General features: G+C 53.0%; 1 protein-coding gene across 1 annotated transcript in view; it reads right to left on the reverse strand.

Annotated features, from left to right (window-relative positions):
• Positions 1-27,509, reverse strand: part of LOC147100237 (ubiquitin-associated and SH3 domain-containing protein B-like) — a 164,870-nt gene that overhangs the window by 22,563 nt on the left and 114,798 nt on the right. The window contains exons 3-9 of the mRNA XM_085967699.1: positions 14,079-14,265; positions 12,096-12,294; positions 10,246-10,415; positions 8,847-9,055; positions 6,931-7,069; positions 4,848-4,968; positions 2,392-2,514 (exon numbers count right to left, since the gene is read on the reverse strand). Of these exons, the coding sequence (XP_085823825.1) occupies positions 2,392-2,514; positions 4,848-4,968; positions 6,931-7,069; positions 8,847-9,055; positions 10,246-10,415; positions 12,096-12,294; positions 14,079-14,265 (1,148 nt within the window). The remainder of the gene's footprint in view (positions 1-2,391; positions 2,515-4,847; positions 4,969-6,930; positions 7,070-8,846; positions 9,056-10,245; positions 10,416-12,095; positions 12,295-14,078; positions 14,266-27,509) is intronic.

Genomic DNA, 27,509 nt, shown 5'->3' on the forward strand with positions numbered 1-27,509 from the left:
TGAATTTACTGCCCTAATGCTCTTCAATATTGATAAAGTCCTGCCAAGAGATATTGAATTGAATGCTTTTAGTCCAATTGGATGGGTCTTCCACTGCCCAAGCCTGGCTAGTTCATAGAGTCATAGAATAATACAGCAAAGGAGGAGTCCATTCGGCCTATCATGCCTGTGCCTGCCCTCTGAAAGAGCTGCCAATTAGTCCCACTAGTTAATGCTGATTTATTATGTAACAAGTCAGCTCTCTCGATTATGTTGTCCATCTCTCACCCCATGCGGAGTCCCCGTCGCAGGCTGAACCTTCAGTTGCTTGGTTCTGAACCTCGGCCGCTCTAACTACTTGAACTGCAGCCTGAATGCGCTCCATTTGACCACCTTGCTTTAATCTTGTGTCACGTTTTTGGTTCAAGTCACATTTTTACAGATCAGGTCATAAACCTTTTTAGGAACTCCCAAAGTGCGGGGTGCGTCAGTTTTTCTGACACAGATCATTACAGTTATAAAACGCTCCAACAGGAATCACTTTGCCAACAAGTCAGTTGTCCTAAGTAGGAGATGAAGCCCTACTCTCCCCGTGTTCAAGCCCATTGCATCTTCCTTGGTTTGAAAACTGGTGCTAAAGGCATGCTTTTCTACACAATCATGAACTCTGAATGTTAAATTTGACCTGGTCATGCCAAAGACCAGAAACAGGCTTAGTCAAACAAGCCTGCTCGTCAGTGGACCCTGGAACTCGAGAGCAATTTGGTGGGTAAATGTGTCCACTGGCGCTTTGAGAGATATAAAAAGAAAATGTAATATCATTAATGCAACACAAAGGGATGGAATGCCAATTTGTACCAGAGATCCTGAAGCCACAGCTTCCACACAGGAACAGGAGGAGGCCATTCAGCCCCTCGATCCTCCTCTGCCATTCAATCAGATCATGGCTGATCTGTGACTTCAACTCCACCTTCTCACCATAGCTCCATATTCCTGGATACCCTTACACAACAAAATCTATCGAGCTCAGCCCTGGAAGGTCAGTTGACCTCTCACCCACTGCCCTTTGTGCGAAGAAGTGCCGGCTGATTTCCCGCCTAAATTGCCTGGATCTAATTTTAAAGTTATGGCCCCTTGTTCTGGATTCCCACCAGAAGAAATAGTTTCTCCGTATCTACCCTATCGAATCCTTTTAACATCCTCGATCAGATCGCGCTTCGATCTTCTAAACTCGAGGAGTTACAAGCCTAGTCTGTGCAACCTGTCCTCATAATTGAACCCTATTCGCTCTGATGTCATTCTGATGAATCTGACCCGCCACCCCCCCCCCACTCCAAGGCCAATATATCCTTCCTGAGCTGTGGTGCCCAGAACTGAACACAGTTACTCCAGAGATGGGGTCTGACCAAGGCTCCGTACAACTGGAGCATCATTCTCCTCTGCTTTGTAACCCAGAACCCTTGAGATAAAGATGAGGCACAGAGCAACATTTCCAGAGATCTTGGGCCAAGCTCTCTTCTATGGTGGGCCCACCAAGGAGAGAGTGTGGCACAAGAGACCTGGGGGGAAAAATTCGCTAACAGGGCGCAAAGCAACTAGCACCCGGGCGCAGCGCCGCCAACGCCTCCTGCGAAATTCAACAGGAGGTTGGCGGCGGTAGTAACCATTAGCGCCCCATGGCGCTGTACCACCAGCGATGACGGCATCGCCGTGCACCGCGCCCAGGCCGCGACCTTCGGTAGCGCCCCCTGACTTACCGCCGGACAATATGTCCGACGGGGATCAGGGGGGCCTACTTGCGGCCGGGGCAGCGTTAATTAAAGGAGGCGCAGGCGGCCATTTTTGTTGCTGGCCGCTTGCCAGCACCTGCCCCCGTTGCTGTCCCCGGCCTCCTGACCTGCCCCGCCCTCCGCAGTGTGTCGGCTGCGCTCTGTGAGCCCGGCACTTCGAGTGCCGGGCTCTTTTGCCGGCACTCCGATCCCTGGTGGACCAGCTGGGCCCTGGGTCGCATGGCCCTTCCCCTTTAAGAAGGGGAGGAAGACCTGCAATACCACGGCTCGACATGCCGCGGCACGTGGCGCTGTGGCACGTAGCGGCACGATATTCCCTCGCAGCGCCCCAAGAGGGAGGCGGGGCGCTTCCAGTAGCGCCGCGCTTCCCTCTGGGGCACTATCAATGTATTTTGGTCGCGGGGACGCTAATTTTAGCGCCCCGGCAAAGTTAGCTCCCCAAAGGGGTTGCGACACAATTTTTCCCCCTAAGATTTGTTAGGGGGCAGGAACAACCTAGAATAGTAGAATATGACAGTACAGAAGGAGACCATTCGGCCCATCGAGTCTGCCTACTGAACAAACATTAAAATGACTATAAATTATTAATGAAGGGTCGAAAGTGTTGACAGAATTAACTCACCGACAAGCCTGGCCTGTGTGCAACCAAACACCGTGATGGGGGCGTCTTTCTCATAGTCCCTGTACCCACCACTTCTCTGAGGTAGAACTGACGGCATGTTCAAATTGGACCGTATGTAATTACCTATTTCAAAAGTAAATGTCAGCAGATTAACTCTTTAAACAGGAGGAGTGAACAAAACCCCTGCAGCAGAATGGGATTTAGAACTAGTGCGCGCGGAACTCCGAGGGGAGGTCTGTGTCCGTTTGCTGTCAGTTGACAGCTTAAGCCGGAGCCTCCAGCGAGTAACATCTGCGGGCAACAAAACAGAGAAAAAACACAGCAAAACGCTGGCTGTTGCCTTCGAGGGAGAAGGGAGTGAGAACCAATAAAATCCATTAAGAGCTGCAGGCTAGACGTCAAATGACCAGGCCTCGAGTGAGCAATGACCATCTCCCAGTCCTCCCGCCTTTGGGTCCAATGCAGTCAGTCGCGTGTCAACAGTAACCTTCAGAGCCACTAACGCTTGTGAACGGCCTTGGTATCTAGGCCTAGAAATTCAGTTGCGTTTGCGCCCAATTAGGGGCGAAAGAGTGGGTTGCGCCGGAAGTTGCGTCGCGCCCGAAATTAGGTGGGCCCTAACATCGGCGTTAGCCGGTAGCGCTGCGCCGGCACCGATGACGTCATCGGTGTGCGCAGTGCCCCGGTACCGCCCGAAACCACGCCGATCCCCATCTTCAGTAGCGGCCGCCTCTTCCGTGGCGGGCGCTAACAACATCGGGAGACCGGGTCCTTACTGCAGCCTTAGCGGCGCAAGTTAAGGTGGAGGTGCGGGGCGGCCGCTTTTTCGGCGGCCGCCTGCCCGCACCTCCTTCCCCGGCCTCCTCCACCTCCCCCCCCGCGGCATTGCCGGCTGGTTTCCGTGGAGCCCGGCACTTCTCCGTTGTGCCGGGCTCTTTTGCCGGCACTTGCAATCGGGGCTCCGGCCGTTGCAGGCACCTCCCCCTTAAGAGAAGGGGGAGGCCTGCAGTACAGCAGCCTGCCGCACCGCATCGGGTGGCGCAGCGGGACCGGGAGCGCTGAAATTCACTTTCAGCGCCCCAAGCGGGGCGGACACACCCTGTACCAGCGCCCGGTTCCGCTTTGGGGCGTTGAAAGTGAATATGGGGCGAACACAACTGGCTCCGCGGCGGGCGCAAAATTTTCGGCGCAAACGTGCTGGCGGGGCTATACCCAATTTCTAGGCCAAAATCTCATGTCACGCCAATGCTGGTGACAGCACGTGATACATTTCCAGTCATTAAACCTTGGCTAACAGGCAGCAAGCCTATGAATCAACAACAACTTGTGTTTATCCAGCGCCTTTAACATAGTAAAACATCCCAAGGCGCTTCCCAGGAGCAATTATCAAACAAAATTTGACACCGAGCCACATAAGGAGATATTAGGACAGGTCAAAGAGGTTGGGTTTTAAGGAGCGTTTTAAAGGAGGAGAGAGAGGCGGAGAGGTTTAGGGAGGGAATTCCAGAGCTTAGGGCCCAGGCAGCTGAAGGCACGGCCGCCAATGGTGGAGCGATGCACAAGAGGCCAGAATCGGAGGAGTGCAGAGATCGCGGAGGGTTGTAGCGATCATCTTGATCAATCGGCGTGATCAGTTTGCGCGCCAAGGGGGCTTCAACAAAAAGTGATATTAAGGCTAAAAAGAAAAGCCAACCCAGGCCACAGCATCAGGGTGAAGGAAGAAAATCAGCCAATGTTCCCATTCCTGAGCACTACCAGAAGATTCCCACTGGAAAATGTGTGTTTGGACACCAGGTGAACACAAGATTGGGATCAGCAGGGACACTGGAATAACCTGCACGAGACTCGTTCCGACATGAAGAATCTCTCCACTCAGACAAGAGGCAGGATGTCACCTCGCACTCGTGGAACAGTCTACCAGAAAGGAAAAAGACAAAGACAAAGACGACCACCAGACGTCTCAAAGTGCTTTACAGCCAATGAAGCACTTTATGAAGTGTAGTCACTGTTGTAATGTGGGAAACGCAGCAACCAATTTGCGCATAGCAAGATTCCACAAACAGCAATGTGATAATGACCAGATAAACTGTTTTAGTGATGTTGATTGAGGGATAAATATTAGCCAGGACTACCAGGGAGAGCTCCCCAGCTCTTCATCGAAATAGTGCCGTGGGATCTTTTACGTCCACCTGAGAGAGCAGACGGGGCCTCGGTTTAACGTCGCATCCAAAAGACGGCACCTCCGACAGTGCGGCGCTCCCTCAGTACTGCCCCTCCGACAGTGCGGCGCTCCCTCAGTACTGCCCCTCCGACAGTGCGGCGCTCCCTCAGTACTGCACTGGGAGGGTCAGCCTAGCAACATGCACACAAACCAAAAGGAGTGGGGAAAGCGGACTGGCGGTGAAGTGCGTGAGTTTGACAGTCAGCACTGCCACTGCACCGGGACAGGAACGAACCTTTCGCATCGAAGCACCGAGAGAGCCAATGCTTTCCGAAAACCACATCCATCCTCTCCCCGTGCCGGCAAACGTACAGGTCCCGCTTCTTCGGACCGGACCTGGAGTTCTTGGACACCATCTGTGACAACATAAAGCACATGACTACTTCTCAGGACAACCAGCACTTCAATCTAAAAAACTGCAAGAACAAAGAGCTTTCCTGAGCCTCGTCACTGCTGCAGGAAGCCACCTGATGTTCATCTGGGTCCCTTTCCAGCGCAGACTTATTCCAAGGATCTGCTTGTGGATTGACCCAGTTAAAGCCATCATGGATGAGTTAAAAAAATTAAGTTTGGCCTCCGCACTTTTGCCCTAGATTCCCTGTTCGACCCAACAGCGATTCCCCTGTGGACCTCGAGCGGAATGCACTGTGAAATTCTTCAAGAGCTCCTGTGCTGGCACCCCGCACTGGTTGCATTTACTGATGGGAGTAGAGGCATGTAACGTCACATGACGCATTCCGTCATTTACGCCTCAGCACCACTGGGAGTGGGTAAAAACAACTGGAAACTGTTTCCCCTTATTTACTCTATCAAAACCGCCCATGACTTTGAACACCTCTTTCAAATCTTTTAAGCTTCTCTGCTCTTAATAAAAAAAATCTGGCGGCGAGCCTGCGCAAATCGAGGGGCTTGGTCACTTCCCGCCTTGTCCTGAGTGTGCTGACCACAAGGGCCCCGGCGGGTGCCTGAAGCCTGCTCCAGTCATTGTCCAGCCACTTCCGGGCGGAGGGGAGTTAGTCTGGCTGAACGGTTCAAATGACCACCCCCATGGAGAATGGGCCAGGTTGGGCACGCTCCCCCCCCCCACTCCTGCCCCTCCATCCACCCACATCTCAGTGTCTCCCATCTTCCCCAAATCCTCCAACGTTTAGGCCACAGATTTTCACGTTAGGGTCCAGAGAGCAGGGGGCTCCCCAGGAGTGCGTCAATACTTGCACACCCCCGGCCCCGGCCCCAGCCCCTCGTGGAAAACTTTGCAAAGATGCTTTGGTGAAGAAAATGTCTTGGCCCATCTTGGGTTGCACCATGTCCAGCAGGTGGTGGGCTGTCAAACAACAGGGCCCTCTAGTGCCAGAAAATCCATACCTCAGCCTAACCTCGGCACCGCACATCAGGAAGGATGTCGCGGCCTTGGAGAGGGCGTGGAGGAGATTTACTAGAATGGTGCAAGGGATGAGGGACTTCAGTTACGTGGATAGACTGGAGAAGCTGGGGTTGTTCTCCTTAGAGTAGAGCAGAGCAGGTTAAGAGGGGATTTGATAGAGGTGTTCAAAATCATGAAGGGTTTTAATAGAGTAAATAAGAAGACTCTGTTTCCAGTGGCAGGAGGGTCAGTAACCAGAGGATAGAGATTGAAGGTGACTGGCAAAAGAACCAGAGGCGAGTGGAGGAGAATTTTTTTATTTTTTTTTATTATAAAACACAGCGAGTTGTTGTGATCTGGAACGCGCTGCCTGAAAGGGCGGTGGAAGCAGATTCAATAGAAACTTTCAAAAAGGAACTAGATAAATACTTGAAGGGGAAAAATTTGCACGGCGATGGGGAAAGAGCAGGGGGTGAGACTAATCCTCCAAGTCACACACCATCCTGACCTGGACATATATCGCCGATCCTTCATCGTCGCTGGGTCAAAATCCTGGAACTCCCTCCCTAACAGCACTGTGGGAGTACCCTCACCACACGGACTGTAGCGGTTCAAGAAGGCGGCTCACCACCACCTTCTCGAGGGCAATTAGGGATGGACAATAAATGCTGGCCTTGCCAGCGACACCCACATCCCAGGAACGATAGATCTTTAAAAGAGCCAGCACAGGCATGATGGGCCGAATGGCCTTCTTCTGCGCTGTATGATTCTATGATTCACGGGACCCCTTTATCAGGACTGATTTACTTCCTTCCTTCGACACACTATTTGCTCAAAGTCAGTGAGCTCCAGTGGGAGGCTCCGTGTGCGCGTGTCACAGGTCCAGGATTGGACCTTGCAAGTCTCCACAGAAGGTGCGGTGAACGTCGTCCCGGCTCCTTACGATGCAACTTACCGGCATCGGTTGACAGATGACGTTGGCGGGCAATGACAGAGCCTCACCCGGCCCCTGCTCCTCCTGGCATCTCCTCCGAAAAGCCCCATCGCACAGACTGGCGCCAGCGGGGGCGATCGCAGTTAGAAACGAGTTCGATCTGAGCAAACAAGAAGTGGGAGACGACAAGAGTGTTCAGATGGATAAGACACAGTGCAGAGATGAAGCATCGCTCCAAGCACAGGAACATCATCGGCGGAATCAGACATGCCATCAATGTGTAAACGCCAACAAGTTACCGATGAACCCGAGCCTTTGGGTGATTGGAAAACACAATCAATTAATTGGGGAAGGACTTTGTATCAAAGGTCCTGGAGTTTTCTATCCTTTTCAATCAAGGTAATATTTCCCTCAACCATTAAGACTGCACAAATATCGTCAGTTCTCACCAAATAGTAAAGAAAGAAAGACTTGCATTTCTATAGCGCCTTTCACGAACTCAGGACACCCCAAAGCGCTTTACAGCCAATGAAGTATTGTTGAAGTGTAGTCACTGTTGTAATGTAGGAAAGATGGCAGCCAATTTGCGCACAGCAAGCTCCCACAAACAGCAATGTGATAATGACCCGATAATCTGTTTCAGTGATGCTGGGAAATCGTCCCAGCGAGGCCCAACAAAGGGAAGAGCCCAACCCATCGAAAGTGAACACAATCTCCGACCCCTCCCAATTCAAAGTTGCTTATCCCAAGTTATCTGACAAATCCATTCTTTTAAAGTATCAAATTCTCACTTTGCTGTGTAATTTTTTATTTTGCTGCTTAAATTAAGTTACTGGATAATTTGAATCTTTTTAATCCAAATTAAAGGGGAATTTTAACCTAACCCCCAAGTCGGGTTCGAATCGCAACGTCCATTTTATGCTCCGCTCGATGTTACGGTCCATTGACCTCCATCGAGGCGAAAATCGGACGGGTGTAAAACAGGCCTCCAAACCAAACCCGGCTGGTAAGGTTCGGCTAAAGTTACCCCTCCCCCTCCCCCAGTCTCTCATTTTTATGACTTTTCAATTTTCCCTCAGCCTCTGTCCGAGGTCGCCACCAAGGTTGCGTTTGCGTTCGGGTGTAGGTGGTGACGTTTGCCTCTCTTCCGCGGCCATGTGGGTGCCCGGGTGCCCTTGGAGAGGGAGCCTTCCACAACCAGTGGCCACCGGAGGGACTGGACTGCTTCATCGCCCACCACCCCTGCCTTAACCAAATTTTAATTTTATTTGATAAGGTTCGTTTCTAAATTTTGTGTTTAATTTACAGTTTATTGGTTGTGCCCCTTTAAGACAAAGCTGCTTGCTTGATTGGCACCCCCTCCACCACCTTAAACATTCACTCCCTCCACCACCGGCGTACCGTGGCTGCAGTGTGTACCATCTACAAGATGCACTGCAGCAACTCGCCAAGGCTTCTTCGGCAGCACCTCCCAACCCCGCGACCTCTTCCACCTAGAAGGACAAGGGCAGCAGGAGCATGGGAACACCACCACCTCCAAGTTCCCCTCCAAGTGACACACCATCCTGACTTGGAAATATATCGGCCGATCCTTCATCGTCGCTGGGTCAAAATCCTGGAATTCCCTCCCTAACAGCACTGTGGGAGTACCTCCACCACACGGACTGCAGCGGTTCAAGACGGCATCTCACCACCACCTTCTCAAGGGGCAATTAGGGATGGGCAATAAATGCTGGCATTGCCAACGACGCCCACATCCTGTGAATGAATAAAAAGGGGCACCTGTTGCCTCCTAATTGAGGATGACATCAGTCATTAATCACTAATTACACTGAGGTACACAGTGACGTTGGCTTTGATTCTCCTCCTGTTGCCCAGACGATGGCAATGTTACACGGTCACCATTCGCGCTACACGGACGGTAAAACGCCACTTACCCATGAAAGATCCACGTATCGCATTCATCCGCCTTGGCTATGTAGTTCTCCGGAAGTAGGCCCGAGCAGCCTGTTGCCAGGGAGGTGCCGTAGATCCAGCCCTCACTCGTGCTGCTCTGCTCAATCGGGGACATGAATATAAAATCTCCCTGCACCAGCTCCAGCTCGTCATCATTCTGAGGTGTGTACGGGTACATCACTCGCAGAGTCTGACAAAGAGAGAGTGCAGGGGAAAACGGTGTGAGGTTACGGGTCAAACCGGCCAGCTGAAGAAAACCCATTGGCGAAAATAAAAGAAACGGTTGTTTACATTTATCCAGAGCACAGCCAAGTCCAAATCAGTACCACCTCCTCCAAAGGGGGGACACTCAATGCACAATATTGGCTGCATGCAGTGACACCACTATTCCTGGCCAGAGTGGAGATGATTGGATAATTCCCCCGTCACTCAAGCCTGGAGTCCGCACTGCTGCAAGTGACTGGGATTGATTTTACACATCATTTGTATTGTGTAACTATCCTCCACTCACTGCATCATTGCTGGTGAAATAATCCTGCTATTATCGGGAGACTCTGCTGTAGTTTGTAGAGACTCTTTTTTAAATACACTCGGTTTGCTGCCTCCAACTCATTGACACGGGGGTGTCCACAGACACTCTGGACAATATTTGGAGCCTGGTTATATTTTAGAATTTTCCAGACATCCCACTCAAAAAGCAGACAGGCCACTTAACAACAAACCCCACATTACTGTCCAATCAAAAATAACATGCAGGGTTGCTGGTGTACTGAACCGTGGAGTCACTTTACTGGAAGTAAAGCAGACACAGGGGTAACGGTGTCTCAGTAACTGCCCCAGGCTCCGTGAAACAAACTAATCAAACACCACCCGTGTAATTACATCTTCTCTTTGCTTTCGGAAGGGCACACATGGGAAGGAAGATAGGAACAGCAGGAGGCCACTCAGCCCCTCGAGCCTGTTCTGCCATTCAATGAGATCATGGCCGATCTGTATCTTAACTCCATCGATCCGCCTTGGTTCCGCAACCCTGAATACCCTTGTCTAACAAAAATCTATCAATCTCAATCTTTACATTTTCAATTGACCCTCAGCATCAACAGCATTTTGGGGAAGACAGTTCCAGATTTCCATTACCCTTTGTCTGAAGAATTGTTTCCTGACATCACCCCCTACGGCCTAGCACGAATTTTAAATTTATGCCCCTTTGTGCAGGACTCCCCCACCAGAAGAAATAGTTTCTCTCTAGCCACCCTATCGAATCCTTAAACACCTCAATCAGATCACACCTTATCTTCTATACTCCAGGGAATATAAGCTTATGTTGGTCTGCACGCAGGCTCTACCCCCCTCTCGCATCCCACACGCGAGATTATTTACCTCGTGATTAGCGAATCGGATATCACGGGAATAAACAGCAGCTACCCAATCGCAGCCCAGCTTCAGATCTACGCCGCGAGCTAATTTCTCCAGTGCAGTCAGGTGGCTGGGCTGGAAATGATACGCGAGTGTGACGTGGAGTTGCTTCTTGTGGGGCTCCACTCGGACATCTACAAGAGAGAGAGACAGAGACAAAGGAATAAATTAACGGCTGAGGCAAGAGGAAATAATTTAGATAGCAACAGGGGGAGGCCATTTAGCCCCTCGAGCTGCTTCCGTCATTCAGTGAGATCACGGCTGATCTGTATCCGAACTCCATCCACCCGCCTCGGCTCCATATCCCTTAATACTGTTCTCGAGCAAAAATCTATCCATAGACGCCACTGAAAAGCTCACATAAAAGAGCACAGGAGCAAGAGGTCAGAGGGAAGGAGAGACAGAGACGGAAAAAGAAAATGAAAGGAAGACGTGCATTCCTATAGCGCCTTTCACAACCTCAGAACGTTCCAAAGAGCTTTACAGCCAATGGAGTGAGTGTAGTCACATAGAAACATAGAAGATAGGAGCAGGAGTCGGCCATTCGGCCCCTCGAGCCTGCTCCGCCATTTAATGAGATCATGGCTGATCATCCAAACTCAGTACCCTGTCCCTGCTTTCTCCCCATATCCCTTGATCTCTTTAGCCTTAAGAAATATATCCAACTCCTTCTTGAATATATTTAATGAATTGGCCTCAACTGCCTTCTTTGGTAGAGAATTCCACAGGTTCACCACTCTCTCTGGGTGAAGAAATTCCTCCTCATTTCTGTTCTAAATGGTTTACCCCTTATCCTTAGACTGTGACCCCTGGTTCTGGACTCCCCGACCATCGGGAACATCCTTCCTGCATCTAGTCTGTCTGGTCCTGTTAGAATTTTGGTGTAATGTATAGGAAACATGGCAACAAATCTGCGCACAGCAAGCTTCCACACTGTGATAATGACCAGATCACCTGTATTAGTGATGTTGATTGAGGGATAAATATTGGCCAGGACACCGGGTAGAACTCCCCTCCTCTTCAAAATTCTTCTCCAAAACTCAGCTGCTCGTGTCCTAACTCGCACCAAATCCCGTTCGCCCATCACCCCTGTGCTCACTGACCTACATTGGCTCCCCATTAAGCAACGCCTCGATTTCAAAATTCTCATCCTTGTTTTCAAATCCCTCGATGGCCTCACCCCTCCCTATCCCTGTAATCTCCTTCAGCCCCACAACCCCCGAGATATCTGCGCTCCTCTAATTCCGCCCTCTTGAGCATTGCTGATTATAATCGCTCCACCATTGGTGGCCGTGCCTTGTTGGCTGGGCCCAAATCTCTGGAATTCCCTGCCTAAACCTCTCCGCCTCGCTACCTTTCTTTCCTCTTTTAAGACGCTCCTTAAAACCTCTCTCTTTGACCAAGCCTTTGGTCACCTGCCCTAATATCTCCTTATGTGGCTTGGTGTCAAATTTTTTGCCTTATAATACTCCTGTGAAGCGCTTTGGGAAATTTTACTATGTTAAAGGCGCTATATAAATACAAGTTGTTGTTGTTGTTGTTGTGGTGCTATTGGATGTATTACGTCCACCTCTAGTACTGCACTGGGAGTGTCAGCCTGGATCATGTGCTCAAGACCCTGGAGTGGGACTTGAACCCACAACCTTCTGACTCCGAGGCGAGAGAGAGAGTGCCACCCACTGAGCCACAGCTTACAGCAAAACATGATTGCGCCTGTTTTGTGGCCCCACACGAGTCAGATTTCACCCCAGGTCCCATATTCATCGCCCTTGGTAACACGATGTTTAATGGCCGCCGGCGGTCAGATTTCCCACCTGCTTTACTCGTAGCCTCTGTTGCAAAATCTGCAGCAAATTTCTTGATGATTTCCGCGCTCTCCTCCTCCACAAAGAGGCCGATGAAGTTCGAGGACGTGTACAGTTCCAGGGGAAGGGGAAGCGGGAAGGTCTCTTTCCACCGGCTGACTGTGTTCTGCAAGGCTTCACACAGACCTTCCACTTTGCTGTCCTCGCACTGTAAGTGACACCAGCCAAAGTCAGTCCCACTCTCAGTCACACCCTGGGCACCCACCCTTCACCCAGCACCATACACCCCTCCCCACAGTACTCTAGGGCCCAGTAACACCCCTCCCCACAGCGCTATAGGGCCCAGTCACACACCCTCCCCACAGTGCTATAGGGCCCAGTCACCCCCCTCCCCACAGTGCTCTAGGGCCCAGTCACACCCCTCCCCACAGTACTCTAGGGCCCAGTAACACACCCCTCCCCACAGTGCTATAGGGCCCAGTTACACCCCTCCCCACAGTGCTATAGGGCCCAGTAACACCCCTCCCCACAGCGCTATAGGACCCAGTAACACCCCTCCCCACAGTGCTATAGGGCCCAGTCACACCCCTCCCCACAGTACTCTAGGGCCCAGTAACACCCCTCCCCACAGCGCTATAGGACCCAGTAACACCCCCTCCCCACAGTGCTCTAGGGCGCAGTAACACCCCTCCCCACAGTGCTATAGGGCCCAGTCACACCCCTCCCCAGAGTGCTATAGGGCCCAGTAACACACCCCTCCCCACAGTGCTATAGGGCCCAGTAACACCCCCTCCCCACAGTGCTATAGGGCCCAGTAACACCCCCTCCCCACAGTGCTCTAGGGCCCAGTAACACCCCCTCCCCACAGTGCTATAAGGCCCAGTAACACACCCCTCCCCACAGTGCTATAGGGCCCAGTAACACCCCCTCCCCACAGTGCTATAGGGCCCAGTAACACCCCCTCCCCACAGTGCTCTAGGGCCCAGTAACACCCCCTCCCCACAGTGCTATAGGGCCCAGTAACACCCCTCCCCACAGTGCTATAGGGCCCAGTAACACCCCTCCCCACAGTGCTATAAGGCCCAGTAACACCCCCTCCCCACAGTGCTATAAGGCCCAGTAACACCCCCTCCCCACAGTGCTATAGGGCCCAGTAACACACCCCTCCCCACAGTGCTATAAGGCCCAGTAACACCCCCTCCCCACAGTGCTATAAGGCCCAGTAACACCCCCTCCCCACAGTGCTCTAGGGCCCAGTAACACCCCCTCCCCACAGTGCTTTAGGGCCCAGTAACACCCCTCCCCACAGTGCTATAGGGCCCAGTCACACCCCTCCCCACAGTACTCTAGGGCCCAGTAACACCCCTCCCCACAGCGCTATAGGACCCAGTAACACCCCTCCCCACAGTGCTATAAGGCCCAGTAACACACCCCTCCCCACAGTGCTATAGGGCCCAGTAACACCCCCTCCCACAGTGCTATAAGGCCCAGTAACACACCCCTCCCCACAGTGCTATAAGGCCCAGTAACACACCCCTCCCCACAGTGCTATAAGGCCCAGTAACACCCCCTCCCCACAGTGCTCTAGGGCCCAGTAACACCCCCTCCCCACAGTGCTATAGGGCCCAGTAACACCCCCTCCCCACAGTGCTATAAGGCCCAGTAACACACCCCTCCCCACAGTGCTATAAGGCCCAGTAACACACCCCTCCCCACAGTGCTATAAGGCCCAGTAACACCCCCTCCCCACAGTGCTCTAGGGCCCAGTAACACCCCCTCCCACAGTGCTATAGGGCCCAGTAACACCCCCTCCCCACAGTGCTATAGGGCCCAGTAACACCCCCTCCCCACAGTGCTCTAGGGCCCAGTAACACCCCCTCCCCACAGTGCTCTAGGGCCCAGTAACACTCTTGCTGTGCTGTATGATTCTACAATTTAAATTAAACACCCGATTTTCCCCAGAAACAGGCTCCAAAGACCCAAGACACTCACCATGAAGAACTGGCAGAGGGTGATGTGAGGGAAGATGTTGTGAGCCTTGTTTTTCCCGCACACTTGGCGTGACTGATGCCAGTACTCAAAGAGCTTGTTCGCCAGTGGTCCGGTGGGCCGCAGGTACAGAACATATTCTCGAGGAAGAGGATCATCGAGGAAGGGGTCGTCCACGTGCGAAAACAGCCTAATACGAAAGAGGCAGCGGAAAGGAAAGAAGGAAAAAAAGAGGTCGAAGTGAATTTCCTGACACGGGAGATGGCACATTGCGATCACCACATTAACCCGCAGCCACGCCAGGCTCGTTCAAACACTCAGCATCTCGACGTCAGATACGCACACTGACTGAAAAAAAAAATTGCAGTGATGTTCTGTCCACTCTCAGCACCCCCGCACCGTTTCCCCCCCCAAACCCCCATCCCCCCGCACCGTTCCCCCCCCCCAAACCCCCCATCCCCCCGCACCGTTCCCCCCCCAAACCCCCCATCCCCCCCGCACCGTTCCCCCCCCAAACCCCCCATCCCCCCCGCACCGTTCCCCCCCCAAACCCCCCATCCCCCCGCACCGTTCCCCCCCCAAACCCCCCATCCCCCCCGCACCGTTCCCCCCCCAAACCCCCCATCCCCCCCGCACCGTTCCCCCCCCAAACCCCCCATCCCCCCCGCACCGTTCCCCCCCCAAACCCCCCATCCCCCCCGCACCGTTCCCCCCCCCAAACCCCCCATCCCCCCCGCACCGTTCCCCCCCCAAACCCCCCATCCCCCCCGCACCGTTCCCCCCCAAACCCCCCATCCCCCCCGCACCGTTCCACCCCCAAACCCCCCATCCCCCCCGCACCGTTCCCCCCCCAAACCCCCCATCCCCCCCGCACCGTTCCCCCCCCAAACCCCCCATCCCCCCCGCACCGCTCCCCCCCCCAAACCCCCCATCCCCCCCGCAGCGTTCCCCCCCCCAAACCCCCCATCCCCCCCGCACCGTTCCCCCACCCCAAACCCCCATCCCCCCCGCACCGCTCCCCCCCCAAACCCCCCATCCCCCCCGCACCGTTCCCCCCCAAACCCCCCAGCACCGTTCCCCCCCCAAACCCCCCATCCCCCCCGCACCGTTCCCCCACCCCCCCCAAACCCCCCATCCCCCCCGCACCGTTCCCCCACCCCAAACCCCCCATCCCCCCCGCACCGTTCCCCCCCCAAACCCCCCATCCCCCCCCGCACCGTTCCCCCCCAAACCCCCCATCCCACCCGCACCGTTCCCCCCCCAAACCCCCCATCCCCCCCGCACCGTTCCCCCCCCAAACCCCCCATCCCCCCCGCACCGTTCCCCCCCAAACCCCCCATCCCCCCCGCACCGTTCCCCCCCCAAACCCCCCATCCCCCCCGCACCGTTCCCCCCCCAAACCCCCATCCCCCCCGCACCGTTCCCCCCCCAAACCCCCCATCCCCCCCGCACCGTTCCCCCCCCAAACCCCCCATCCCCCCCCGCACCGTTCCCCCCCCAAACCCCCCATCCCCCCCGCACCGTTCCCCCCCCAAACCCCCCATCCCCCCCGCACCGTTCCCCCCCAAACCCCCCATCCCCCCCGCACCGTTCCCCCCCAAACCCCCCATCCCCCCCGCACCGTTCCCCCCCCAAACCCCCCATCCCCCCCGCACCGTTCCCCCCCCCAAACCCCCCATCCCCCCCGCACCGTTCCCCCCCCAAACCCCCCATCCCCCCCGCACCGTTCCCCCCCCATCCCCCCCGCACCGTTCCCCCACCCCAAACCCCCCATCCCCCCCGCACCGTTCCCCCCCAAACCCCCTGCACCGTTCCCCCCCCAAACCCCCCATCCCCCCCGCACCGTTCCCCCACCCCCCCCAAACCCCCCATCCCCCCCGCACCGTTCCCCCCCCAAACCCCCCATCCCCCCCGCACCGTTCCCCCCCAAACCCCCCATCCCCCCCGCACCGTTCCCCCCCCAAACCCCCCATCCCCCCCGCACCGTTCCCCCCCCAAACCCCCATCCCCCCCGCACCGTCCCCCCCCCAAACCCCCCATCCCCCCCGCACCGTTCCCCCCCCAAACCCCCCATCCCCCCCCGCACCGTTCCCCCCCCAAACCCCCCATCCCCCCCGCACCGTTCCCCCCCCAAACCCCCCATCCCCCCCGCACCGTTCCCCCCCAAACCCCCCATCCCCCCCGCACCGTTCCCCCCCAAACCCCCCATCCCCCCCGCACCGTTCCCCCACCAAACCCCCCATCCCCCCCGCACCGTTCCCCCACCAAACCCCCCATCCCCCCCGCACCGTTCCCCCCCCCAAACCCCCCATCCCCCCCGCACCGTTCCCCCCCCCAAACCCCCCATCCCCCCCGCACCGTTCCCCCCCCAAACCCCCCATCCCCCCCGCACCGTTCCCCCCCCAAACCCCCCATCCCCCCCGCACCGTTCCCCCCCCATCCCCCCCCGCACCGTTCCCCCACCCCAAACCCCCCACCCCCCCCGCACCGTTCCCCCCCAAACCCCCTGCACCGTTCCCCCCCCAAACCCCCCACCCCCCCCGCACCGTTCCCCCACCCCCCCCAAACCCCCCATCCCCCTGCACCGTTCCCCCCCCAACCCCCCATCCCCCCCGCACCGTTCCCCCACCCCCCCCAAACCCCCCATCCCCCCTGCACCGTTCCCCCCCACAAACCCCCCATCCCCCCTGCACCGTTCCCCCCCCAAACCCCCCATCCCCCCCGCACCGTTCCCCCCCAAACCCCCCATCCCCCCTGCACCGTTCCCCCCCCAAACCCCCCAAAACGTCACCCCCCCAACCCCCCATCCCCCCCGCACCGTTCCCCCCCCCAAACCCCCCATCCCCCCGCACCGTTCCCCCCCCCAAACCCCCCATCCCCCCCGCACCGTTCCCCCCCAAACCCCCCATCCCCCCCGCACCGTTCCCCACCCCAAACCCCCCATCCCCCCCGCACCGTTCCCCCCCAAACCCCCCATCCCCCCTGCACCGTTCCCCCCCCATCCCCCCCGCACCGTTCCCCCACCCCCCCAAACCCCCCATCCCCCCGCACCGTTCCCCCCCAAACCCCCATCCCCCCGCACCGTTCCCCCACCCCCCCAAACCCCCCATCCCCCCGCACCGTTCCCCCCCCAAACCCCCATCCCCCCTGCACCGTTCCCCCCCAAACCCCCCATCCCCCCTGCACCGTTCCCCCCCCAACCCCCCATCCCCCCCGCACCGTTCCCCCACCCCCCCAAACCCCCCATCCCCCCTGCACCGTTCCCCCCCACAAACCCCCCATCCCCCCTGCACCGTTCCCCCCCCCAAACCCCCCATCCCCCCCGCACCGTTCCCCCCCAAACCCCCCATCCCCCCTGCACCGTTCCCCCCCAAACCCCCCAAAACGTTCCCCCCCCCCAAACCCCCCATCCCCCCCGCACCGTTCCCCCCCCCAAACCCCCCATCCCCCCCGCACCGTTCCCCCACCAAAATCAATCGCTGCAATGCAATGGAAAAGAATGAAAACACACAGCGGGGTGTGTGTGGGGCGAGGGAACACACTTCCCGAATGCACACAGGCACCAGGGATTTCACAGAACACACAAACAATCAGGCTGCCAATTCCCTTTCTGTCTCCACAAGTGCTCCTGCCCCAGCGTATAAAACACGAGATGATCAATCGCACGTGTTGGTGCTCCCGCTCGATGGGAGGTCTGTGCACCCTGTCCTTGGGCAAAGAAAACTGGGATGGCTATAAATTGGGAGGGCGGGGGGAAGGGTGCTCAGCTCCTCGCCCGATTGGCCCTGTGTCCTGGTTAATGGAAATCTGGAATAGAAACAGAAAATGCTGGAAATACTCAGCAGGTCAGGCAGCATCTGTGGAGAGAGAAACAGAGTTAACGGTTCAGGTCTGATGAAAGGTCTTCGACCCAAAACGTTAACTCGGTTTCTCTCTCCACTGTCGCTGCCTGACCTGCTGAGTATTTCCAGCATTTTCTGTTTATATTTCAGATTTCCGGCGTCTGCAGTATTTTGCTTTTGGATTAGTGGAAATCTGGAACTCTCCCCCAAAAAGCTGTTGAGGCATTTGAAAACTTCAGAAACTGAGATTGATCGATTTTTGTTGGCCAATGGTATTAAGGATGACGGAGCCAAGGCAGGTAGATGGAGTGAAGATACAGATCAGCCAGGATCTAATTGAATGGTGGAACAGGATCGAGGGGCTGAATGGCCTCCTCCTGCTCCTATGTTGTTCCTGTGTTTGTTCTTGGGCTGTGGGCAGTGTCCCTAGTTGTCCTGAGGGACATTAAGAGTCAAGCACATAGTGCGGAACTGGAGTCACATGCAGGCCAGATTGGTTAGGGGCATTAGGTTCCCTTCGCTGAAGGGCATTAGTGACCCAGTTGGGCTTTGATGATAATCCAGCGTACTTCGTGGGCATGTTCTGGCGCCAGCCCAGAAATTACGAGATTTATATGCGATTCGCCATGGTGGAATTTAAATCCATGACCTCTGGGTTGTTAGCTCAGTTCAATAACCACAAGGCTGCCGCAACCCTGGTGAGCGAGGGCTCACGGCAGAAGAGTTAACTTGTATAAGTAACCCTCAGAATTTCTAGGAACAGGAATCAGCCAATAGACCAACCCAGCTGGTCACTTTTTGACCAAGCCATTGTTTAACGGGCACAATAACCCAGTGGCCATGGCAAGCTGGAAAACTGGATTTAATAAATCCGGACCTGCGCAAATAAAAAAAAGACCATGAAACTGTCGGATCGTCAGAAAAACCCAACTGGTTCTCGAACGCCCTTCAGGGAAGAGAAGCTGCCGCCCTTGCCCGCTCTGGCCTACACGTGGATTTGGCCCCACACGTTGCAGTTGACCCTCTGAAGTGGCCAAGAAAGCCACTCCGCTGTGCAAACAATTACAAAGAAGCACAATCCAGGCAACATTGAGAGAAGTTAGAGAAAGCATCTGCCCACCTTCACACCATATTCCCTCAATCATTGCTCTCCAGAAACAGAGCAGTTTCCTCCTTAACCCATTTGCACGTCAATGACCATCCATGGTAACTTACTCCATAACTCTGCATTGCATTTTGGCCGAACAAGTTCCACCCGACTGCCCAGCTTACTCAGTTTCCTCATCATTCAATTAAGGACTATTAAGTCAAGGAGTTTGAAAAACTGGCCCTTTAAAAAGGGACAATGTAAAGTAGGTTAACATCCTTTTGCTTTCCTGCTCTCAATAAACACAAGACCAGTGACTTCATTCACGTCACAAACACCTGCATCATTTGCTTTGCCTTCACACTGTGACAACCAAAACAGCATCATTAAGTCGCAACTCTGGAAGCAGCCAGACTCCGAGAGAACTGCTGACCTGAGCACTCCCCGTTACTGCGGCTTTATGAGTCGCCTCTGCTGCCAGCCTCAATTCAGTTGTACTTGTGGAAGACAAACTCCTGTTTTTGTTTAAAGACAGTAACATTTCCATGGAACACTTAATACCGCCAATACTGAAATTTGTTTTGTTTCTGGTATATCCAGCACCCCCAAATGGGAGACTGCGGGAGGTGTAACAATGTCATGTAAGCATCTATAGACACTCCCTTACCTCAATAAGTCTTCATGCTTCATATCAGTTGGAGTGTCTCATTAAAAGGCATCCCCTTAACAACAAATTGCATTTATATGGCGCCTTTTAACATAGTAAAATGTCCCACGCGCTTCACAGGAGCGTAAATCAGACAAACATTTGACTCTGAGCCACATAAGGAGATATTAGGACAGGTGATCAAAACCCTGATCAAAGAGCCATGATGTGGCGATGCCGGTGTTGGACTGGGGTGGACAAATGTAAGAAGTCACACAACACCAGGTTATAGTCCAACAGCTTTATTTGAAATCACAAGCTTTCGGAGCGCTGCTCCTTTGCCAGGTCACTTCGTCGTCACTTCATCTGACGAAGGAGCAGCGCTCTGAAAGCTTGTGATTTCAAATAAAGCTGTTGGACTATAACCTGGTGTTGTGTGACTTCTTACACTGATCAAAGAGGTAAGTTTTAAGGAGCGACTTAAAAGGAGGAGGGAGCTGGGGTTAAATCAACACCCTCTCCCCTGGGAACAACTTAAAGCTTGATTCACAGGCATGTGCCAGATGTTAGTCGAGTGCAGCTTCTTCACCGCAACTGTGCTGGAATGTAGCCTTGTGGGGTCTACCCCGAGGAGCCTTCTGTTCTTCAATCACTGCATTGTTCCTCGACACTCGCTCTTTCCACTCAACAGTAATTGCCCCTCGTTTAGCTACTACACTCCTGCCCTCGGGAACTCTCTACCCAGTGCCCATCGCCCTTGCCAGCTCTGTCCCAGCTTTCAAAACCTCTCTCTTCCATCACACCTTTGGTTCTCCAACTTAGCCTCTCCTCTTTCCTCATACTGGAGGAGAGCATTTTATAAATACTTCTTGCCTTAGTCATCTACAAGGAAGCCCTAGGTCCATGGTTTTCTCTTTAAAGAAGGGAATGTACCACAAGGTTGGCTGATGAAGGTTTGAAAGAGTCAAACTACACAGCGGCCGACGCTCTTATGCGAAAGAGTCAAACTACACAGCGGCCGACGCTCTTATGCGGTCTTGGGAGAGACTCTCTCACCCGTTACACCCCACCCCCCCATTCCCAACTTCACACAAACCTGAAGGTCCCAGATTTGTTCCCTGGCCTGTGCTGATCAAGTTGGGGCAGAAATTGGAGTGGGGGTGCAACAGTTGCTTCCAGCCTCCATTGGCTAGGGAAGGGAAACTCATCAAGGATCCCAATTCCGGACTACAATCCCATCTGGAAAATGTGTAGGTAGTTATCAGGCGAGAGTGGGTTTGGGATTGGCTGCGAAGCTGTCCTGTCCAGTCTAGATCCGAAGAACCTAGTGATACTCTGAACTCTTCGAAGATGAATGGCCAGAGGTCAAAGGGCGCCTGGCTCCTATGGAAACATACCCGAGGAATAATTGGTATCTTTGGAGGGAAGGGTAGAAAATTGTTGGGGAAAAAAGCAGGCTGGTGCAACAGACTAATCCAGGAAGGATGCACAGGCAACACGTGGAGAGCACTTTCCTCTCACCTCCCAAAGCCACCTTCTCCTTTAAGATCAACACAACAATGGAAAGAGTTCCAGGGTCAACCCTAGAGGTGGTTGAGGTGATGTCCTCACACAGGCTCTCAGCTGGGACCTGTTCACGTTAACGTTTGACAGAAAGTCTCAGTGAAGGTTGGAGGCGAGAGCTGGTTTTTAATTCTAAGAATCCAAGTGCAATAAATTTCACACCAAATCACTCACGTTAAACCTTGCGAGGGATGGCCTGGCACATCTAGAACAGATAAAAGATTCTTTAAAAAAAAAATCCTCTGCATATTGACAGCGCTGCCTTATTCTCTTCATTTTGGCACCTGCCACCTTAGAGAGAGACACACACACACAGGGGCTAACCACGCTCGCCACATCCTGTGAGTAGAGATGCAACAATCGTAGGCAGACAGTTAAGGGATCCCCTGAGTACTGCACTGAAGTCAGCAAAGCAGGAAACACTCTGAGCGGCCTGGGTTGGCCTGGTTAGTGCTGCTGCACGCCTCATATCGATAATGGTGTCAGCAAAGGTTATACCTGGAACTGCTTACCAGTCATTATGCAACGGTGTTGGGAATTCATCGGAAATTATTTGTTTCTCCTCTCCCTCCCTCTCTCTCTCTCTCACTAAATCTCTCTCTCTACATTTAGATTTATTTCTTTTCTTTTGAGATCTCCCTCCATGTCAACTTGCAGGGACCTCCTGCCCCCCCCCAGCCTTCTCATGTTGACACTGTATAACCAGACTGTGCCAGGAGTACGAGGGTTGCGGGGTTGGGGGGCTCACCAGCAGCCAATAGGAGCTCATGGAGAGTATTGGATGCCATGGCTGCTCCTAGTGCTGGGCAATACTCTTTCTCGAAGCTGAACGGTGACTTGCCCCCAATGCGATAGGTAAGGGCTATGTTGCTGATCCGCCCTCGCCCTTTAGCTTTTGCATCTGAACGACCCTGTGAAGAATCGATGGATCATAAGAATGAAACAGTCTCCAACAGTCGTTGGAGGGGAATGTCATTTATTTTTGTTACACACAGTTCTCATTGTAGAACAGTACCTGTTGAAAAGCTGGCAATGAAACAATCTTTCTCCTTTGCCCTCATCAAGTTGATGTCCAAATTGGGAATGAGAGTAGTTACCTCTTTTGCACCCAACACACTCCCAGTTCAGACACTGCACGAGTTAGAACTCCTCCTACATGGCACCATCAAGCATTCCGAGGGTGGACACTGGACGGTGCAACCGGATGGGGCCATGGGTTGAACTCTGACCTTTCACGTCTGGGTTTAATTCCAGCCCAGACTGATGGGATAAGAGTTTAACTCTGTCTGTCTGCCTGTCCTATCGGACGTGGCTTTGGGCAGTCTCAGTCTAATGGGCAAGAGTCTCCAACACAAACCAGTCCCTAATCCACCAGTAATTGGCAATGTCACTAACTAGTTTAGCAGAATGGGCAGACAAGTGGCAGATGGAATTTAAAACAGAGAAGTGCGAGGTGATGTATTTTGGCAGAAGGAACAGCGAGAGGCAGTCTCCACTTAATGGCACAGTTTTAAAGAGTGTGCAGGGACAGAGGGACCTGGGAGTTAATGTGCATAGGTCCCTGAAGGTGGCAGGACATATTGAGAGAGTGGTTAACAAAGCATATGGGATCTTGGGCTTCATAAATAGAGGGATTGAGTACAAAAGTAGAGAAGTTATGCTGAACCTTTATAAAGTGCTGGTTAGGCCACAACTGGAGTATTGCATCCAGTTCTGGTCACCACACATTAGGAAGGATGTGAAGGCCCTCAAGAAGGTGCAGAAGAGATTTACCAGAATGGTTCCGGGGATGGGGGATCTTAGCTACAAGGACAGGTTGGAGAAGCTGGATTTGTTTTCATTAGAGCAAAGGAGGTTGAGGGGTGATTTGACAGAGGTGTACAAGATTATGACGGGTTTGGATAGGCTAGACGGGGAAAGGCTGTTCCCACTAGTTGATGATACAAGGACTGGGGAACACAGATTGAAGGTTTTGGGCAAGAGATACAGGGGGGGGGGGGACATGAAGAAAAACTTTTTTATGCAGCGAGTGGTGAGGACCTGGAACTCACTGCCGACAGAAGTGGAAGTGGAGACACTCAATGTTTTCAAGGGGAGGCTGGATAGGCACTTGAGAGAAATAAACTTGCAGGGTTACGGGGATAGAGCGGGGGAATGGGACTGACTGGATTGCTCTACAGAGAGCCGGCATGGACTCGATGGGCCAAATGGCCTCCTTCTGTGCCGTTATGACTCTATGACCTTGAGAAGCACAATTTTTTTTCAGGTCAGGTATGGCACAGGGCGATGCAGAATAAAGCTCCCTTTACTCAACCCAAAAATACCTCTTAACTTCAACCTCATAGGAGGGCATCCTACTGCATCAGAGATTCCCATTGCCCACACCAGCTTTCTCGTGTCCACTCGGAGGTCAATTTAGTGCCAAATTATGGACAGTTCTGTGCTGTAGATACACACCCAACAAGAGGTGGGTTGAGACTATTGCCAGCTCGAGTGGGGCCCATCATTCTGGGCTGGTTTCTCTAGTTGAGTAACATGTGTAATTGCCTGGCATGCTGGTTCTGTGTTGAAGCAACCACAATATCAGGTTGTGACTTCCCACTTTTCTTTCTAAAAAAGACAGGATCTCTCTCTCTCTCTCTCTTCGTTTACAGGAAGCACTAATTGGAGAGCTCTACCATAGAGCGAGCACAGGCACGATGGACCGAATGGCCTCCTTCAGTGCTGTATAATTCCAAGATTCTACGAAATGATTTAAACCATATAAAGTTGCAAGGAGATACGTGTAGTTATCAGGGACTCTTGGTGCCTCTTACGCCTGCGTGTTATACAGTAGATTCCCCTGCGCAACTCCAAGTGTCCGCCAAAATCCACAACCACCCTCTGGGTGAAAAAGTTCTTCCTCAAATCCCCTCTAAATCTCCTGCCCCTTACCTTGAATCTATGCCCCCTTGTTATTGACCCCTCTACTAAGGGAAAAAGTTCCTTTCTATGTACCCTATCTATGCCCCTCATAATTTTGTACACCTCAATCAGGTCCCCCCTCAGCCTTCTCTGCTCCAAGGAAAACAACCCCAGCCTGTCCAGTCTTTCTTCATAGCTGAAGCGCTCCAGCCCAGGTAACATCCTGGTGAATCTCCTCTGCACCCTCTCCAATGCAATCACATCCTTCCTATAGTGTGGCGACCAGAACTGCACACAGTATTCCAGCTGTGGCCTAACCAGCGTTTTGTACAGCTCCATCATAACCTCCCTGCTCTTATATTCTATGCCTCGGCTAATGAAGGCAAGTATCCCATATGCCTTTTTAACCACCTTATCCACCTGTTCTGCTGCCTTCAGGGATTTATGTACATGCACACCAAGGACCCTCTGATCCTCTGTCTTTCCTAGGGTCTTACCATTCATTGTGTATTCCCTTGCCTTGTTAGTCCCTCCAAAATGCATCACCTCACACTTTTCAGGGTTAAATTCCATTTGCCACTGTTCCGCCCATCTGACCAACTCATCTATATCGTCCTGCAGACTGAGGCTACCCTCCTCGCTATTTACCACCCCACCAATTTTCGTGTCATCTGCGAACTTACTGATCATACCTTTTACATTCACATCCAAATAATTAATGTAGACCACAAACAGCAAGGGACCCAGCACCGATCCCTGCGGTACCCCACTGGACACAGGCTTCCAGTCACAAAAACAACCTTCGACCATCACCCTCTGCCTTCTGCCACTAAGCCAGTTTTGGATCCAATGTGCCAAGGCACCCTGGATCCCATGGCCTCTTACCTTCTTGACCAGTCTCCTATGCGGGACTTTATCGAAAGCCTTACTGAAATCCATGTATACCACATCCACTGCACTACCCTCATCCACACACCTAGTCACCCCCTTGAAAAATTCAATCAAATTGGTCAGACATGATCTTCCCTTGACAAAGCCATGCTGACTATCCCTGATTAATCCTTGCCTCTCCAAGTGGAGGCTAATTCTGTCCCTCAGAATTTTTTCCAATAATTTCCCTACCACTGATGTTAGGCTCACTGGCCTATAATTCCCTGGTTTATCCCTACTACCCTTCTTGAATAATGGTACTATGTTAGCTGTTCTCCAGTCCTCCGGCACATCCCCTGTGGCCAGAGAGGTTCTGAAAATTTGTGTCAGAGCCCCTGCAATCTCCTCCTTTGCCTCACACAGCAGCCTGGGATACATCTCGTCCGGGCCTGGGGATTTATCCACGTTTAAGCCTGCTAAAACCGCTAGTACCTCCTCCCTCTCGATGCTAATATGTTCAAGTATATCACAGTCCCCCTGCCCGATTTCTATGTCTACATCGTCCTTCTCCATAGTGAACACAGATGCAAAAAATTCATTTAAAACGCCACCTACATCTTCTGGCTCCACACACAGATTGCCACTTTGGTCCCTAATGGGCCCTGCTCTTTCGCTGGTTATCCTCTTGCCCTTAATATACTTATAAAACACCTTAGGATTTTCCTTTATTTTGCTCGCCAGTGTTATTTCATGGCCCCTCCTCGCTCTCCTAATTTCTTTTTTAAGTATCCCCCTGCACTTTTTATACTCTAGGGCTTCCTCTGTCTTTAGTCCTTTGTATCTGCCAAAAGCCCCCCTTTTTTTCCTAATCTATTCTCATATACCCCTTGACATCCAGGGTTCCCTGGGCTTGTTGGTCCCACCCTTGACCTTTACGGGAACATGTTGCCATTGTACTCTCTCAATTTCCTTTCTGAAAGATTTCCATTGCTCTGATGTGGATTTTCCTACAAGTAGCTGATCCCAGTCCACTTTGGCCAGATCCTGCCTTATCATATTAAAATCGGCCTTCCCCCAATTTAGAACCTTTATTTCCAGTCCATCTCTGTCCTTTTCCATGACTACCTTAAATCTCACCGAATTATGGTCACTGTCACCAAAGTGCTCACCTACTAACACTTCTACCACTTGCCCGGCCACATTCCCTAGAATTAGGTCCAGTACCGCCCCCTCTCTTGTAGGACTTTCTACATGCTGGCTCAAAAAGCTCTCCTGGATGCACTTTAAGAATTCTGCACCCTCTAAGCCTTTCACACTCTGACTATCCCAGTTAATATTGGGGAAGTTGAAATCCCCCACTATTATTACCCTATTATTTGCACATTTCTCTGAGATTTGCCTACATATCTATTCCTCTAGCTCCCCCTGACTGTTTGGGGGCCTATAGTACACTCCCAGCAAAGTGCTTGCCCCCTTTTTGTTTTTAAGTTCTACCCATATGGCCTCATTAGAGGAACCTGTTAATATATCATCCCTCCTTACAGCAGTAATTGACTCCTTAATTAATATTGCGACACCCCCTCCTCTTTTACCCCCCCCTCTTTTACCCCCCCCTCTGTCTCGCCTGAAGATTCTATACCCTGGAATATTGAGCTGCCAGTCTTGCCCCTCCCTCAACCATGTCTCCGTGATAGCAACAATATCATACTCCCATGTGTTCATCAACACCTTCAGTTCATCCACCTTATTCGCAAGACTCCTTGCATTAAAATAAATGCCATCCAGCCTTGCCCTACACCCTTGTGCCGTTACATATTTGCTCTGCCTTCCAAGCGGACTTGTTTTTTCCTCTATATTTGGCTGTACATCACCCCCTATTATAGCTCCACTCTGTATCCCATCCCTTTGCCAAGTTAGTTTAAACCCCCCCCAAACAGTGCTAGCAAACCTCCCCGCAAGGATATTTGTCCCGTTCTGGTTCAGGTGCAACCCAGCCGACTTGTACAAGTCCCACCTTCCCCAGAAGCAGACCCAGTGATCCAGGAAACTTGATTCCCCTCTGGTCCAAAAATCTATCGATCTCAGCCTTGAATATACTCAACGATTCAGCATCCACAGCCCTCTGGGGTAGAGAATTCCAAAGATTCACCACCCTCTGAGTGAAGAAATTCCTCCTCATCTCAGTCTCAAATGACTGATCCCTTATCCTGAGACAATGCCCCCTAGTTCTGGACTCCCCAGCCAGGGGAAACAACCTCTCAGCATCTACCCTGTCAATCCCCCTCAATCTTTTATGTTTCAGTGAGATCACCTATTCTTCTAAATTCTAAGGACTATCGGCCCATTCTACACAATCTCTCCTCATAGGACAACCCTCTCATCCCAGGGATCAATCTAGTGAACCTTCGTTGCACCGCCTCCAAGGCAAGTATATCCTTCCTTAGGTATGGAGACCAAAACTGGGCAGTTTTTCTGATGGGAAATCAAGCGAATCACACGGAAATTCACGACGCCTCGTGTTT

The sequence above is a fragment of the Somniosus microcephalus genome, chromosome 26 (genome assembly GCF_052327205.1).
Source record: "Somniosus microcephalus isolate GS21.2 chromosome 26, FLI_Smic_1.0, whole genome shotgun sequence".
Lineage (NCBI taxonomy): Eukaryota > Metazoa > Chordata > Chondrichthyes > Squaliformes > Somniosidae > Somniosus > Somniosus microcephalus.